This window comes from Mesocricetus auratus, unplaced genomic scaffold, assembly GCF_017639785.1.
Source record: "Mesocricetus auratus isolate SY011 unplaced genomic scaffold, BCM_Maur_2.0 Super-Scaffold_100006, whole genome shotgun sequence".
NCBI classification, from domain to species: Eukaryota; Metazoa; Chordata; class Mammalia; order Rodentia; family Cricetidae; genus Mesocricetus; species Mesocricetus auratus.
Genome location: NW_024429190.1, coordinates 80990665 through 81005236, shown reverse-complemented (window position 1 = coordinate 81005236; position 14572 = coordinate 80990665). Strand labels below are relative to the sequence as shown.

Sequence of the window (14572 nt, the reverse complement as noted above, 5' to 3'; positions counted from 1 at the left end):
CAGACTCCCTCCTGTCTGGAGTGACCTGCAACCTGTAAGCTGGGCGGGGTCTAAAGCTGTAATTAGCCCCAGTCTCCAGTTCAAAGCTCCTATAGCCACAGGACTTTTTCCTGGCCTTGCTCCAAATCAGGGGGCAAGCTACAGTAGAAAGACTTATAGGGGAGGGAAGGATGGAGCTAACACTTGCTGAGCTAAACCACAAGCTTACACTGCCTTGCTGCTGCTGAAGTGTTTTTCACAGAAGAGGGGAAGTGAAGTGTCTTGACTGAGAGCTGGAGGCCAGGAAGGGGCTATCCCGCAGGTCTCCACTGCTTAATTCCCTTGTGGCCAGCACCGTGTTGTTTAGTTAGGAAGCAGAACAACGTGAGCGAGCACACACAGCGGCTTATCAGGAAGTGTGAGTCTTTGCCGCGTCTTTGCCGCTGCAGGACCGGGAGAAAGGTCGGAGAGTGGGCTGGCCCCACCCCCACCTCAGACTTTCATTGGGGCGGCTAGCCTTTTGATGTCACTTCCTGAGAGCCACGGCGAGAACCGCCTGCCTGAACTGTCCTCTGCTTCTTGGCCTTCTCTGCACCCAGTGGATCAGTCCTTTGCTTGGGTAACACAGGTACCGGTAGTTTTCACAGTTCAAGTCCACTCTGGAGGCTGCTGGAATGGACACCAATGTGGGAGGAAGACCTTTTCTGCAACTGTAACTTTCTTTTCTTTACTCCTGATGGGGCTTTGAGTTTTTTGTTTTTTGTTTTGTTTTGTTTTGTTTTTTGCACTGGAAACTGGGAGAGAAAGTGCATGTGCTTCTCAAAAGAAATCCAAAGTTCAAAGTTGAGGACTTTTGTAGAGAAAACAGAACGCCATGCGGGGAATGGCCACCGATGTTCTTGAGACTTCCCCTGGTGGTTTCCTAGTGAAATGTGGCAGCTCAGAGACTTGGGTTCCTATTGTCAGAAGGGTGAGGACAGAGACACAGCTCTGTAACTCTCAACAGCCAGAAGATGTTACCTAGTGTTTTAGGGACCGCACCTCAGACCAAAACAGAACTGTTGCTTCCGTGTGGAAAAGAGTCTCCGGACTAGCCAGTATGAGAAGAAGTTGAACATTGTATCACAGCTATTTCAGTATAGTCATTTTGGTGGTCAGTTACATCTTAGGACATCACTTAAGAGCCTTTTCCTGAAGGCTGGAGAGCTGACGTAGTGCTGAAGACCATACAACACTTTTGCAGTGGACCTGAGCTCACTTTTCTTTACCCACATCAAGGGAGTGATGAACCCCTGGCTCCAGACAATCCAATGTCTTCTTCTGATCTCCAAGGACACCTACACACACACACACGCACGCACACACGCACGCACGCACGCACGCACACACACCTACACACACACGCACACACACACCTACACACACACGCACACACACACACCTACACACACACAAGCACACACACACCTACACACACACGCACGCACGCACGCACACACACACGCACGCACGCACGCACACACACCTACACACACGCACGCACACACGCACACACACACTCACACACACACGCACGCACACACACACACCTACACACACACACCTACACACACGCACGCACGCATGCATGCACACACACACACACACCTACACACACACACACACACACACCTCTAAAAAATTCAGTAACACCTTTTCTCTTTACTTTGGTGAGATTACAGGGTAGCTCTGGAGGAGCATTCGCTGAGCTTGTAACCTGAGAAGGTAAAAATCAAAACCTAGACACACTAGTACTGCACAGTATTGCACAAGAGCTTTAGTATGGCACTTTTCCTGTAGATGTGGTTTCTGTGGAGATTTCTAGGAAATTGCAGGTTTATGGCTGGGGAGGGGAGGAGCCCTTAGGTAGTTGTTAATTGTGTTGGAATTTCTTGCTTCTGTGATGGGAAAGGCTGCATTGAAATTGGAGATTTTTGTATTTAATTTTTTGTAAATTTTTAGCCTGGTTAGTAGTGAAGTTGTTATTTTGCGATGTTATAATATTGAGGCTGTGGAGGTGGAGACAGATGAACCGCAGGGCTCCTGGCTAGCTAGCCAAGCCTGCTCTGCAAGCCCCATACTGGTCAGACAGTATCTCAAAAATCATGATGGTTAGTACCTAAGAAGCTACAGTTGAGGCTGAGCTCTATACTTCACAGGTAACAACAATGTGCACTCCACTACCACCACAAACACACAAAAGAGAGAGGGGAAAGGGGGTTAGATCTCTGGTTAATGAAATACCACAGGTTAAATTCTGCAGTTGGAAGTGGACTTTAATACAATAGACCTTCCATGAGTCCCATAAGAAACCTGTGTAGTCAGATTATCTTATTTCTTCCCAGTGCTATTTGAACATGGGTGTTTTCTTTAAGTAATGTGTGTTAAATCTCACACAGCAAACTTGGAGAACATTATCTTGGTCTAAGCTTTCAATTTAGAAATGAAAAGCAAAGAGCAAAAAATGACTTGCTCCAGTTTGGTAGATGGTGAATCTCTTATATTCAGTTTTGGTTGAACGCACCAGGCATGATCATCCTGTGTTTGAAGGGGAGGCTAAGGAAAGAGTTCTTCCTCTAATGGACTTTACCTGGGGTTCTTGTTAACTTGCTTTCTGCATTTTCTGTTTCAAAAAACTAGTCTCCTTCTGGCTGAGGGTACTTAATAGTACTGCATATTGTGTAACTGTACAGCGCTGTTGTAATTACAATTTTCTTTTCAGCCCATAAGCTTTCTCTAGCCCCTCTAAAGCCTGCTATTCTTTCCTTCCCACCCCGAGGACTACACACTAACACAAATGCCACTGTCCTTTGTTCTTCATCTTGAACATACCCCAGGGGACAACTTTGGCGATCTGCTACTATAAAATTTTCTCACATTCTCCTCAGAAGTCTGAAGACTTCTGCATAATCTGTTTCTTAAAAGAAAATTAATTGATATTAATTAATCTTTTTCCCCCTGGATAGCATTTTTTTCTTGATCTCCATGTTGGTAATACATCATTCAGTGCTCTTAATAACAGCTTGTGGTCCCCTCACTTAGTCACTGGAATTATTAAGTGCCCAGAGTTTCTTCTCAGGATGTGCCTTACAGAGAAAAATTGCAGGTCTTGTTTGCCAGCCAGTCTTCTGCAAGCTACAGCAGCCACTGAGTGTTCTGAGCTTTTTGGGATGAGTGCCCTATTTTTTTTTCCTTCTTGTTTGACAGTAATTGTGAATTCACTGTGGTTCATTCCAACAAATATTTGTCTTCTCTGTGTCAAAGCAAGTGTAAAGGATGTTGAGGTAGATTTTGTTGTTTCAATGAAGGTATCACTACTGATTCCGAAGAGTTGTCCCTGTGCTGAGTGGCCCTCAGCTATGAGACCTGCTGGCTAGTAAGAGCTTGGTTACAAGGTGTTGCAGAAGTTAATGGTGCTGTGCACGATACACATGATGGGAAGAGATTTCACAATGGAGCTATATATCACTAGCATCCCGAATGCCAGCCCGGAGCTTATGAGAAGAGCAGGAAGCTTGATAACTACTGGAATTGTCGCTTCCCACCCCTTCTGCTTTCTCCTCCACCAACACTATTGTTCATATCTTATATGCTCAGAGTACTCCATACTCTGAACATGTGTTCGTGATGAGAAATTGATCATTTCACCTGCGTTAGACAAAATGAAGTATAATTCTTTAGGACAACCTTCTCTTTATCTTCATCTTCAATATGGCTTTCCTTAAAACCTCTTTAGGGTTATGATAATTTAGACTCATCTTTATGTTAAACATGTCCATATCTTTATTTCTATGTGTTTCCTATCATTGTTAATTTTGGTCCTACAAAGTATTACTTCCAAAAATTATGTGCCTAGGGAGCATCACAGACTCCATGTACCTGTGTGCCACCAAGAGACTAAGATTTAATTGATGAGAGGCATAGAGTGGGCTCTGAAATTCTCAAAAGAGCCCCCCCTCCAAGAGTGGAAATGTCCTAAAATCATTTGAGTTGATGGCTGCACATATGACAAATATATTAAAAACCCTCTGAAATCTTGCATGCTAGTGACCTAATCATATACAAATTATATCTCAAGGTGTTGCATTTTAAAACATGCATGCTGGTCTGTTGCTGTATGCCTATAATCCCAGCACACAGGGGGCTGAGGCAGAGGAATGAAAGTTCCAGGACAGCCTGGGCTGTCATCTGTAGACAGACCAGATGAACAAACAAAACATATAGGGCACTAAACTGCAAAGCATTTCTGCCAAGCAAATAGGGATAGAGAGTTAGAAACCAACTGTAATCATCAAACACAAAGATAATCCTATAGGTTCATATTACTCCACAGACACAGACAACCCTACAGGTTCATTACTCCACAGATGCATACTTAGAGAAGTAGTGATGGTTCCCTGCCTCTTGCCCTCTTCTTCTCCTCTTACCGTCACTTCCTGATTCCTCTGTCCTCTCCCTTCCCCTGTCCTTCCTTCCTTCCTTTGGAAGCAAAGTTGGAGTTTATTTAAAAAAAAAAACAGTTTTAATGCAGATTTAAACATGGGTATTAAGATAGAAGAATAGATATGTAGAAAGAAAGGAAGGAGGGCAGGATGGGAGAGAGGAATAAGGAAAGAAAAGAAGGAAGGAAACAAGAAAAAAAAACCAGACAGATAAAAGAGAATAGCCCAGATAGGCAGGACTCTCAAGACAGAAAACTGTTGAATTTTCCCATAGATTCTCACCATAGCCTTTAGGTAAGCCATGAATCCAATTTGTAAAATAATTGACTTTGGAATACAATTCTCCTTTGGGAAAAAATAATTCCCGTCCTTTCTTAGAATGCTGGAAGGGACTGGATTAGTTTTCTTGGGTGACTATGGGGTACCCCAGAAACACACAGAAAGAGAAAAATGCTGGTATTAACATAAACTCAGAGACAACTAGATGTTATATATCCCAGAACCTGAAAATAGAATTCTACTTTAAAAAAAATTGCCTGGAATTCTGCCTTGCCCTTTGTCAACCTTCTGCTGAATTTGGTAGAAATTGTACATAAAAATAGTTCCGCCATAGTAGGGGACACATTTGGGTTTCAGGTCCAGAACAGACATGTGCTTGGAGGAGGCCGTGCTTGGGATGGGGGGTGGGGGTGGGAGACCTGGCTTTACCGGTGTCAGGATACACAGAAAGGAGCAGCCTTTGGGAAGGAAAGAGAGGTTCTCCATCACGAGGAGGTCTTTGAAAGTGTGCTCTAGGCAACTAGAGTGGGATGCTGATGCTTCTGAGGGTGCTTCATCCCTTGTGTAAAGATGATGGCTGCCGACCTCAGAATAACTTCTCCTTCTATAAATCAAGACCAGGGTCAAGAGGATGAGCTTGCCTTATACTTGAGGAACTCTTTAGAAGTGATCTTTCTAGAGACTTAAAGTTGGCTTCAGGAGTTAGGCTCTGTTTCTGAAGTGTGCAGAAGTCTGAAGATGCTCTGACTGTCACTGCCAAGCTTTCACTATGTAATATGGAAACTTGGGGTCCTAGTTTTTAATGTCAGGTTTTTCTGCACTTGCCTATAGAAGTTTAACTGCTGTTTTTTTTTTTTTTTCCAAGATAGGGTATCTCTGTGTAGCATTAGAGCCTGTCCTGGAACTCATTCTCTAGACCAGGCTGGCCTCAAACTCACTTGATTCTTCTTTCTGCCTCTGCCTCCCGAATGCTGGGATTAGAGGCATGTGCCACTACTGCCCAGTTAGCTATTGTTCATTTTGTTTTAAAATAAGTATTATTTTACTCCTTTCTTACATCAATACTATATTGCTCTGATATCTTTCTTTTTAGGAAAAGCAGGTAAGAATTTCATGGTGAGGAAGAGAGAAGTAGGAACTAGGCATTAAGGTATTACCTGACAACTCAAAGAGGTGTGTAGTTTTCAAATTCTCATTTTGCATTTGGGATCAGAGCAGTTCCAGATGGACCATAGGGCCTGAAAGTTGCTTGGTAGTGTAGGTAGTGTATCAGTCTGGTCCTTGGAATCCCCCCTTGCCCTACTGCAACTCCATAATTCCATCCATCACAAAAGCTTACTGGATCTTCAAAATGTTTACAGGAGTGACCCCTCCTACTCTGCTCATTGCTACCTTACTGATTCAAGTCCTTCCTGAAGATGGAGTTTCTTTGCCACCAGAACCAACAGACCTTTAGTCCCCAAAAAATACACAGAGGCTTATACTAATTATAAGCAATTTAGCTGATGACTCAGGATTCTTATTGGCTAGCTCTCTCTTAATTATTAACCCATTTCTACTAAACTATGAATTGCCATGAGGCTGTGGCTTACCTGTAATGCTCCGACATGTTATTGCTTTGGTGACTACAATGGCATCTCCTTGGAGGCTTCTCTCTGCCTTTCTCTTCCCAGCATTCATTCTCCTAGTCTGTTCTTCCCGCCTATATTTCCTACCTGGCTACTAGCCAATCAGAATATATTCATCAACCAATTAGAGAAATATATATTCACTGCATACAAAAGGACATACCCTATCACCCTTCCCCTTGGTATCTGGCTCCCTGTGTACTCTCTTGATTGGCCACGTAGTTCATTCTCTTTGTAGTTTACAGATTCTTATCTGCAACTGTCATATAACTTTCTTGCTTAATCCATTCCCACAGAATAGCATTTCAATATAGGCAAAGTTTAAATGATTTAGCCGTATTTCTATGTATTTTTATTCAAATTTAGCTTGGATTAAGTTTTCCTTTAAGGGGTCTAGAGAGGCATCCCCTCACAACCCTTTTCCTTGCTCTTTGGTTCTCAAATAGTGAAGTAAACAAGAGAATGAATGAACTTTTAGTCTTAGCCAAGCTGGTCTGCTTGAACTTAGCATAATCTTAAGAAGTAAACGATGTAGCCAGGCAGTGGTGGCACACGCCTTTAGTCCCAGCACTCGGGAGGCAGAGGCAGGCGGATCTTTGTGAGTTCGAGGCCAGTCTGGTCTACAGAGTGAGTTCCAGGACAGCCTCCAAAACAATACAGAGAAACCCTGTCTCGGAAAACCAATAAAAAAAAAGAAAAAAAAAAAAAAGAAAGAAGAAGAAGTAAACGATGTACCTAGGAATCAAATTGCTGCATATTGGGGAGCTGAGAATTCATATTTCTCTCACTGAGTAGTAAGAGGCAGTTGTCTGATATTGATCCCTCTGACTTGGCAAACTATCCTGTTCTTTAACTGAAGTGGTAGTTATTCATGAAACCTGGGAATGGAAGATGAGCAGACCGCTGTAACTGACAACTAGCCTTGCATGCTTCCCCTTTTGCTCTCTGAGTAGCCTACCTGGACATCTAATCTCCAGTGCCTCCAATGCCATGTGCAACTACATAACACCATCTGTTTTTGCCCAGGCTGCCTAGCTGTCTGAAACTGTGCTTGTAGCTTGTTTTGCTTTTTCTTTGGGATCAGAGATTGGAAACTGATTATCTGTTACTGCTTTCCCTTCATCATTGTGGAGGGAAACATTTAAACCATGTAGTTGTCAAACACAGTAACTGGGAGTAGTTACCACAAGCCAAACTGACCACAAATGGGGGCCATCTCCTTTATTTAGTGTATTTAGCACCTAACAAAAGGCTGGTTTGTGATGTTGAATAATTAATGACCACCTGAAGTAAACACATAGAAGAAAGTGCTAGACTAAACATGAGTTATCAAGTCTCTAATAATCAACTTGTTGACATTACTTTATTTAAATGTAATTAGGATGACTATCTTACTTTTCTATTTAAAATTTTTATTTTTCAGATTTGTATATTCTGGGCAATAAGAGGTAGAATGTGGTTTGACATTAAGTCATCAATAGCAGTCCTTTTAAATTATTTTACTTTTGCAGGATTTTTTTTCTCTTGTCTAGAGGGTGCTAAAGATTTTGTCAGAGACAACTGTGCACCGACACAGCTAAGCACTGATACAGGTGTTATTGAGAAAGAATGAGCCACCAGGTAACTGTCTTCACCCTCATTTTTCTTCAGATGGGATCAGAACCACAAATTTTAGCCCCTGAGCTATCTTTTTAAGTTGTCTTGGATAATGGTCTGGATCTTTTGTCCATTTCTACAAGAAGAATTGGACTATTCACCTGTACTCTGTCCAAATGGCTATTGTAGATTTGGTCATTTCAACATCCTTGATAGGGGTTGACATTTTTTTTCCTGTTCACCTGAGGCTAGAGAAAAAAAATGGATCAAACATTCTTTGACAATCCTTTACTCTATCAATGTCAACTTACAGGGATTTGAGCTTTTATGACTTGGCTGTAACTATCTTAATCGTGGCAAAAAAAGGAGGGAGAGAGAATAAATTAATATGACTAATAAGAATTTCTCTTAGGGCTGGGGAGAGATGACTCAGTTGGTGAAGTGTTGGGCAGGGGTTTGAATTGGGACCTCTAATGAATTCTGAGTCAGTGAGAAACCCTATCTCAATAAGTAAGTAAGTAAATAAATAATAGTTGCATGGTACCTAAGGAACACTCAAAATTATCCTGTTTCCACATATACATATATATACATATACATACTTGCACACAAACACACACACACACACACACACACACACACACACACACACATACCACAGTCTGTGTTCAGGTACTTTGAATGAATAGATAAATAGAAGTTTGGCTTACATGTTCATGTGTGTGGTCTGGGCTGCTGCCATCCGACCATGTTAATGTCCATGGCCCCTGTTACCACTGAAGGCCTTGGGGATGCCTATGATCTGTGCTGCTACTGGAAGCCTGGTTGATGTCTGTGGCCCGTGCTGCACCCAGAAACCATATGGACATCCATATCTGCTGCTGACTTTGAAGGCCAGGGAAGCTTCTTTAACAGTGGTATTAATGGCTGCAGGCTCACAGTGGGGAATGAGAGACATAGAAACGGTCTAGACAGGAGCCACTGAAGAGAACTCTTAAAAATTGTGATAGAGATGCTGAAGTGTAGCTCTTCACAGTTGATGGCTTCCAGCAGGGGTGGGGTGGGGAAGGACTCAGTTTTCTTTAAGGAACTGGGAGTTTGACCATGCTCCATTGAATATATGGGCAACACAAATTGGACTTTCTTTTTCTTCTTTTTTTTCTTTTTTAGTTTTCAGAAAGGTAACACGGGTGGGAATGGACTTGGGAGGACTGGGAAGTAAACATGATTGGGTACATTATGTGGTGGTGGTGTCAGGAAGAGGCAGCTAGCCATCGGAAAGATCAAAGTCAGGGTGTTCCCATGAGTGAGCCCTTAATCAGGAACTTATTGCTCCGGTAAACATTTCTTATGGGCACTGGATTGTTTTTAGTAAACATGTTTTCTCTGCTACAGCTGCCTGCTCCCAGGCTGATGGGGAAGTGGGCCTCCGGCCAAGGTCTGTTGTTCCCACAGGCCCTTCCAAGGTACTTCCAACAGAACTTAAGTACTAGCAACAGGGGCATGGGAAGGGTCAGGGAGTGAATTCACTTTGAATTTATCTGTGCTAGTGGCTATAGGTGTGAGGGCAGTGACAAGCTTGTTTTCCCTTGAGGATAGGAACTCTCTGTAGCCTATGTCTGTGGCCCTTATTTCCATCTTCCCTCTATCTGTGCCTTGCCACCACACATGCTGTGTCAGGATGAATGTTCCCTACCCTGCCTGGAGACTACCTGAGCCAAGGCAGATATGTTTGTGATGGGAAGCTTAGAACCTAAGGTCGGAGAGGGGTCACCTTCCTCTCTTTCCTACCTGCCTGTGCCGTGAATGGTGCACATCTTAGACTCTTCATGGTGAGCAGGCCAGGCAAGGCCCACGTGATTCTTCCTGTAGACTCATTCTGTGAACCTGGCCTCTTGGTGGTGAAGGAGCAGGAAAATCCACTTCGGTTCTAGCATGAGCCAAGTTTGTGTTTACCTGTAGATTCTCAGAGCTGAATGGGAACTGCTCAGTCATTCAAAGCTGTTTTGGCTTCCATGCACTGCTTAGGTCTGAGTTTGGGGGAAGGATGACAGGCAACTTGAACTTTGGACAGCCTTCCCTGCCTCCAAGGAGATCACCATCTATACAAGGTGGAGAATCAAATGTGTACGTTTGTATGCAGGCTGTATAAATTGTCTATGGGAAATGGGTGCGGTAGGGAGTAGAATGGCCACTTACACACCTTCCTGTGTCATGCTAATTGGTTCAGACCATCATTCGTGGGGGTAAGATCTCATTCTTGTATGACAAATTATATTGCTAGCCATGATGAGGGAAGACAGTGACTCCAAATCAATACTATCGTTGTTGGCACAGTGGGTTGCTTAAGCACTTAAAACTATGCAGTTTCCCTATCAGAGCAAACCATGTTATACTTTTAGAATATTAACTGTGATCTGGAACTTTTGGGAGCTATCACTCAAAGTATCTGTACTTGACTTCCTAAAACATAGGGAACTATCTGGTCCCCAGCAACCTGGAAAGCTTCCAGGAAAAATGTGGAAAAGACCTTTTGCCATCATAAGATAGGTGGTTTCCATGGCCACCAACATAGGAAGCCTCCAGCATCATAGCAAATAGACTTAAGCTTTAGGAAGGTTTGAAAAACAACTGTATTTGCTTGAGAGTGTTTGTGGGATGGCTTTATAGGGAAGTGTCATAAGTCTCCACATAAAGTATATGCTTCTCATATTTTAGAGCTGGGAGGTTAAATAGCACAGATACATATGCTACCACTCATTAGGTTAATAGGGAAAGTAAGGTCAGTGTTAGCAAACCCTGGCTAGGGAAGAGAACTTTTGCAGCATAGCTTTGGAAGAGCTGAATATTGGCATCTCAAGTAAAAGCAATTGCCCCAGTGATTAGAGTGACAACATCAATAAGGAGGCAACAAATCCTTATGAAATGAAAATTTGCTGGAAATGTGCATTTTAGCAAATCAAAGGGCAGCAGGAAAATTTCAATAGCAATGGACAGAGAGAGGCATTGTGAGGGAAGGTATCTGTAAGGAAATGCTCGCCCTTCCCCCTTGCAGTAACACAGATTTGTCACCCTTTCTAAATGCATGCTCCAAAGTGACTTCACATTTTCTTGCTTTGCACAAAATTTTATAGGAGTAAATACCCCTAAGAAAATTTTTAATTATCTCCTTATTTCTCCTCATATTAATGTCTTGTACTGTTAAAAATTAACATTACTGTGGATTTACAGAGTTTGCTCATTAGTAATAAGCTTGACATTTACTAATATAAAACTATGAATAAACCCACTAATTTAAAAATTATGTCACAATCAAAATGTTCCTTTGGAAGCTGGAAGCCCAGAGAAAAATGTGGTCTTTAGATATTTATTAGCAAGATGATTAGTTGGGATTACCACAGAATGCAGTATTTCAATTTTGTGAGCTTATTATTCATGCTCCTCACCAAAAGGTCCAGGTGCTGGCAGATGCATACATAATCACATCTTCCTCTGAAATGGGTGCAGCCATCTTAGGGCTGCTGTGAACAGTGCCCATGAGTTATTATTTTAAAGCCTGAGCCAGGGATGAAGACTAGATCTTTTGTTAAATTGGTGTATACTCATAATGCATAGGGCCGTGTTTCCTAGCGATGATCTCTTTCAAGTATACGATGTATTCAGCCATATTCACTCCCATATTCTGAAATTCCCACCTGTGTCTCTTTTCCATGCTTCTCCTTCCTTTCCCAGTCTTCATTCTGCTTTTCTGTCATAAAACTACATCTCTATATATTGTAGTCTCCATTTGCATAAACCTTCCAGTGAATGACATAATCTCATTGCTCTAAAGTGAGTCTGAGAGAGATTGGGATCCCTTTCTATTCTTCTGCATGTGGAGGTCCAGTTTCCATGTAACTGTTGAGGATGCTGGCTTTTCTCCAGTATGTGTTTTCACATTCTTTCAAAAGTCAAGTGGCTGTAGCTGTGTAGGTTTAATTGTGGGTCCGTTATTGTATCCTAATAATTTCCATGTATGTCTGTGTGCCATTACCACATTGTTTTAGTTACTATAGCTCTCTTGTATAATTTCACCTGTATTTGTTTTGCTTAGGATTGTGTTGGCTCTCTGGGCTCTTTTGTGCTTCTGCATGAAATTTTGGCATTCTTTTTCTATTTCTCTGTCAAATAAAACTGAAATTTTAATGGAAACTGAAATGATTCTTTAGAACACTTTTGGTAATACAGACGTTTTCAACTATTCTGCCCCTCTATGACCAGAGGAGGTCTTTCAACTTTCTAAGGTCCTCTTCAGTTTCCTCCATGTTTTAAAACTAACGTTGTAGAGATCTTCCTCTTCTCCTTCTTCCTTCTTCCTCCTCTTTCTCTTCCTCCTTCTCTTTCCTTCCACCACCTCCTCCTCTTCTTCCTCATTTTTTTTTTTTGGTTTGTTTTCTCAAGACAGGGTCTTTCTGTGTAACCCTGACTGTCCTGGAACTACCTGTGTGGACCAGATTGGCCCCAAACTCAGAGATCTGCCTTCCTCTTCTTCCTGAGTGCTGGGATTGAAGGCATGTGCCACAACTACCAGGCTGAGATCTTTACTTCTTTGTTCAGGTTTATCCCGAAGCATTTATTCATTTTGGAAACCCTTGTGACCAAGCTTTTCCTAGTGTTCTGGTGCTGCAGATAGAGATTCTTTGACTACTTCCTTTCCTTTGGTATCACGTCTATTGCACTTTTTAAATAAATGGAGGTAGTTTGTCTTTCAAGTGATTATGAAATGTATACATTACTTCCTTTCCTTTTGTTGTTTTGTAATGTTTACTGTATTCCTAACTTTGCTTGTTTGATGTTCTAGCCTGGTGTATTCTTTCCCATGGCCTTATGGAAGTGCCCTGCTCGTCCTTAAGTTATGATCTGTAGTGTAGACTTAAGTCATTAGTTCCTTTCTTTTGTGTTTATTGTGAAGAGTTTTTCTTTCTCTTTCAGTTCTGAAGCGTGGCTGTGATGGATAATTCGAAATGACAATCAACTGCCATTCAGACCATGGAATTCAAAATTTTGTGTCCTCTTGGCTCATAGGATTTCTCTTGAGAAACTGGCAGTTATTTCTGATAAATTTTAATATTCTTTTTGGGGGTTTCTATATATTTATTCCTTTAATGATAATATGTCATTGGAAAGTTTTCTTTGAGTCTTGTTTATTTAGCTTTTTTCTTTAATGTCTGTGGTATCTAGGTGACCATCTCTTTCTTAGACTTGGAATATTGTTTATTTCCTATGTCTTTAATTTGAACAGCATTTGCTTCTTCTAGGTCCATGATTCTTCTATTTGGTCTTCTACTGGTGTCACTCAGATCTTACATGTTTCATCCCTAAATTCTTCATTTGGTCTTGCTAGTGTCCAAATGTTCAAGTTCATCTATATAGTCTTCAAGCCCTGCTACTCTGTCTTTTGTTTGATCAATGGGTGAAACTTCCCAAGGTGCTTTGACAATTTGACTTACTCTTCATTTCCAAATATTAATTTGAATTTTTCAATATTTCTTTTTCATTATTGAATTTCTTTTTTGTATTCTGTTTTGATATCTTTATTTCATTTGGCAATTTGTCTACACTTTGTATTCATTACAGAGTTTATTCCTGTCCTTTTTGATTTTGTTAAACATTTTTACAACTGTTGTTTTGAGTTCTTTGGGATTTCCTCTCATCTACTCTCACTGGAATACATTTCTGTGAATTGGTCATCTTTGGAGGAGTCACATTACTATGATGTTTCATGTTTCTCATCTACACTCATTGAAATCCATCACTGTGGGATTGGTAAACTTTGGAGGAGTCACATTACCTTGATGTCTCAGGATTTTTGTGTTTCTGTGTTGAGATTTGCACAGATGGAATTAGGTCTCTGATTGGATTAAAAAATCACTTATGTTCTTTCAGTGGAGACATTTTCAGTGTTCACATGTGTGTACTGAGTGTGGGTGGGGTGTTGTTTCATTCTGCAGCTCTAGAGGTATATCCCAGTAGCTGAGCCCTTAGAGTACCTTGTCAGTCTCCAGAGAGAGGACAGCACTCCAGGAGGAGTACACTATGACCAGTGGGTATGGCCACAATGAGGATACAGTGCAGTCAGCTTAATATACTGCCACTTCAATCCGCTCGTTTTGTGGAGTACGGGGAAAGCACTGCATGGTGTGTGTTGATGTTTATAACTGAGAGTAGGAATGGCAAGGAAATAAACAGAGGAAAACTAAGTGTTAAAATCAGAGCGAGGGATCAAAAATAGAAGAAGTCAATTGAAGAGGTGGCAATACAGAGGAAGGGAGAGATACAGCAGTTAAAGATAGAATGAACAGAGAAAGGGGCAAGTGAATGCAACCTAACTAAAAAAGTCCCAACATGCAGGAGGCCAGAGGCCTGACTCCAAGCTAACCTGTTTTCTTTGGGAAAGCTGAGTAACAAACAAAAAAGTGGTGGTGAAAGGATGGGAAGGGCAAACCTGGTTGATGAACTTGAAAATAGGAACTAAACAAGGTCTGTCTCAAAGAGAACAGCACTAGGTTTCCAAGTCTGTGTGCAGGGAGCTGACTTCTTTGTTCAGCACGTTATGGCAATGGAGGGCAG

General features: G+C 41.7%; 1 protein-coding gene across 11 annotated transcripts in view; it reads left to right on the top strand.

Moving 5' to 3' along the window:
- Fhit (fragile histidine triad diadenosine triphosphatase) overlaps positions 1-14572 on the top strand; it is a 1472699-nt gene that overhangs the window by 658028 nt on the left and 800099 nt on the right. Inside the window, exon 1 of one of the 11 annotated variants that reach the window (XM_021230836.2) lies at positions 383-607. The exons of the other annotated variants lie outside the window; for them this stretch is intronic. Coding sequence (XP_021086495.1) covers positions 503-607 — 105 coding nt within the window. The 5' untranslated portion in view covers positions 383-502. Of the gene's footprint in view, positions 1-382; positions 608-14572 lie in introns of those variants that run through there. 11 annotated transcript variants of the gene reach the window in all.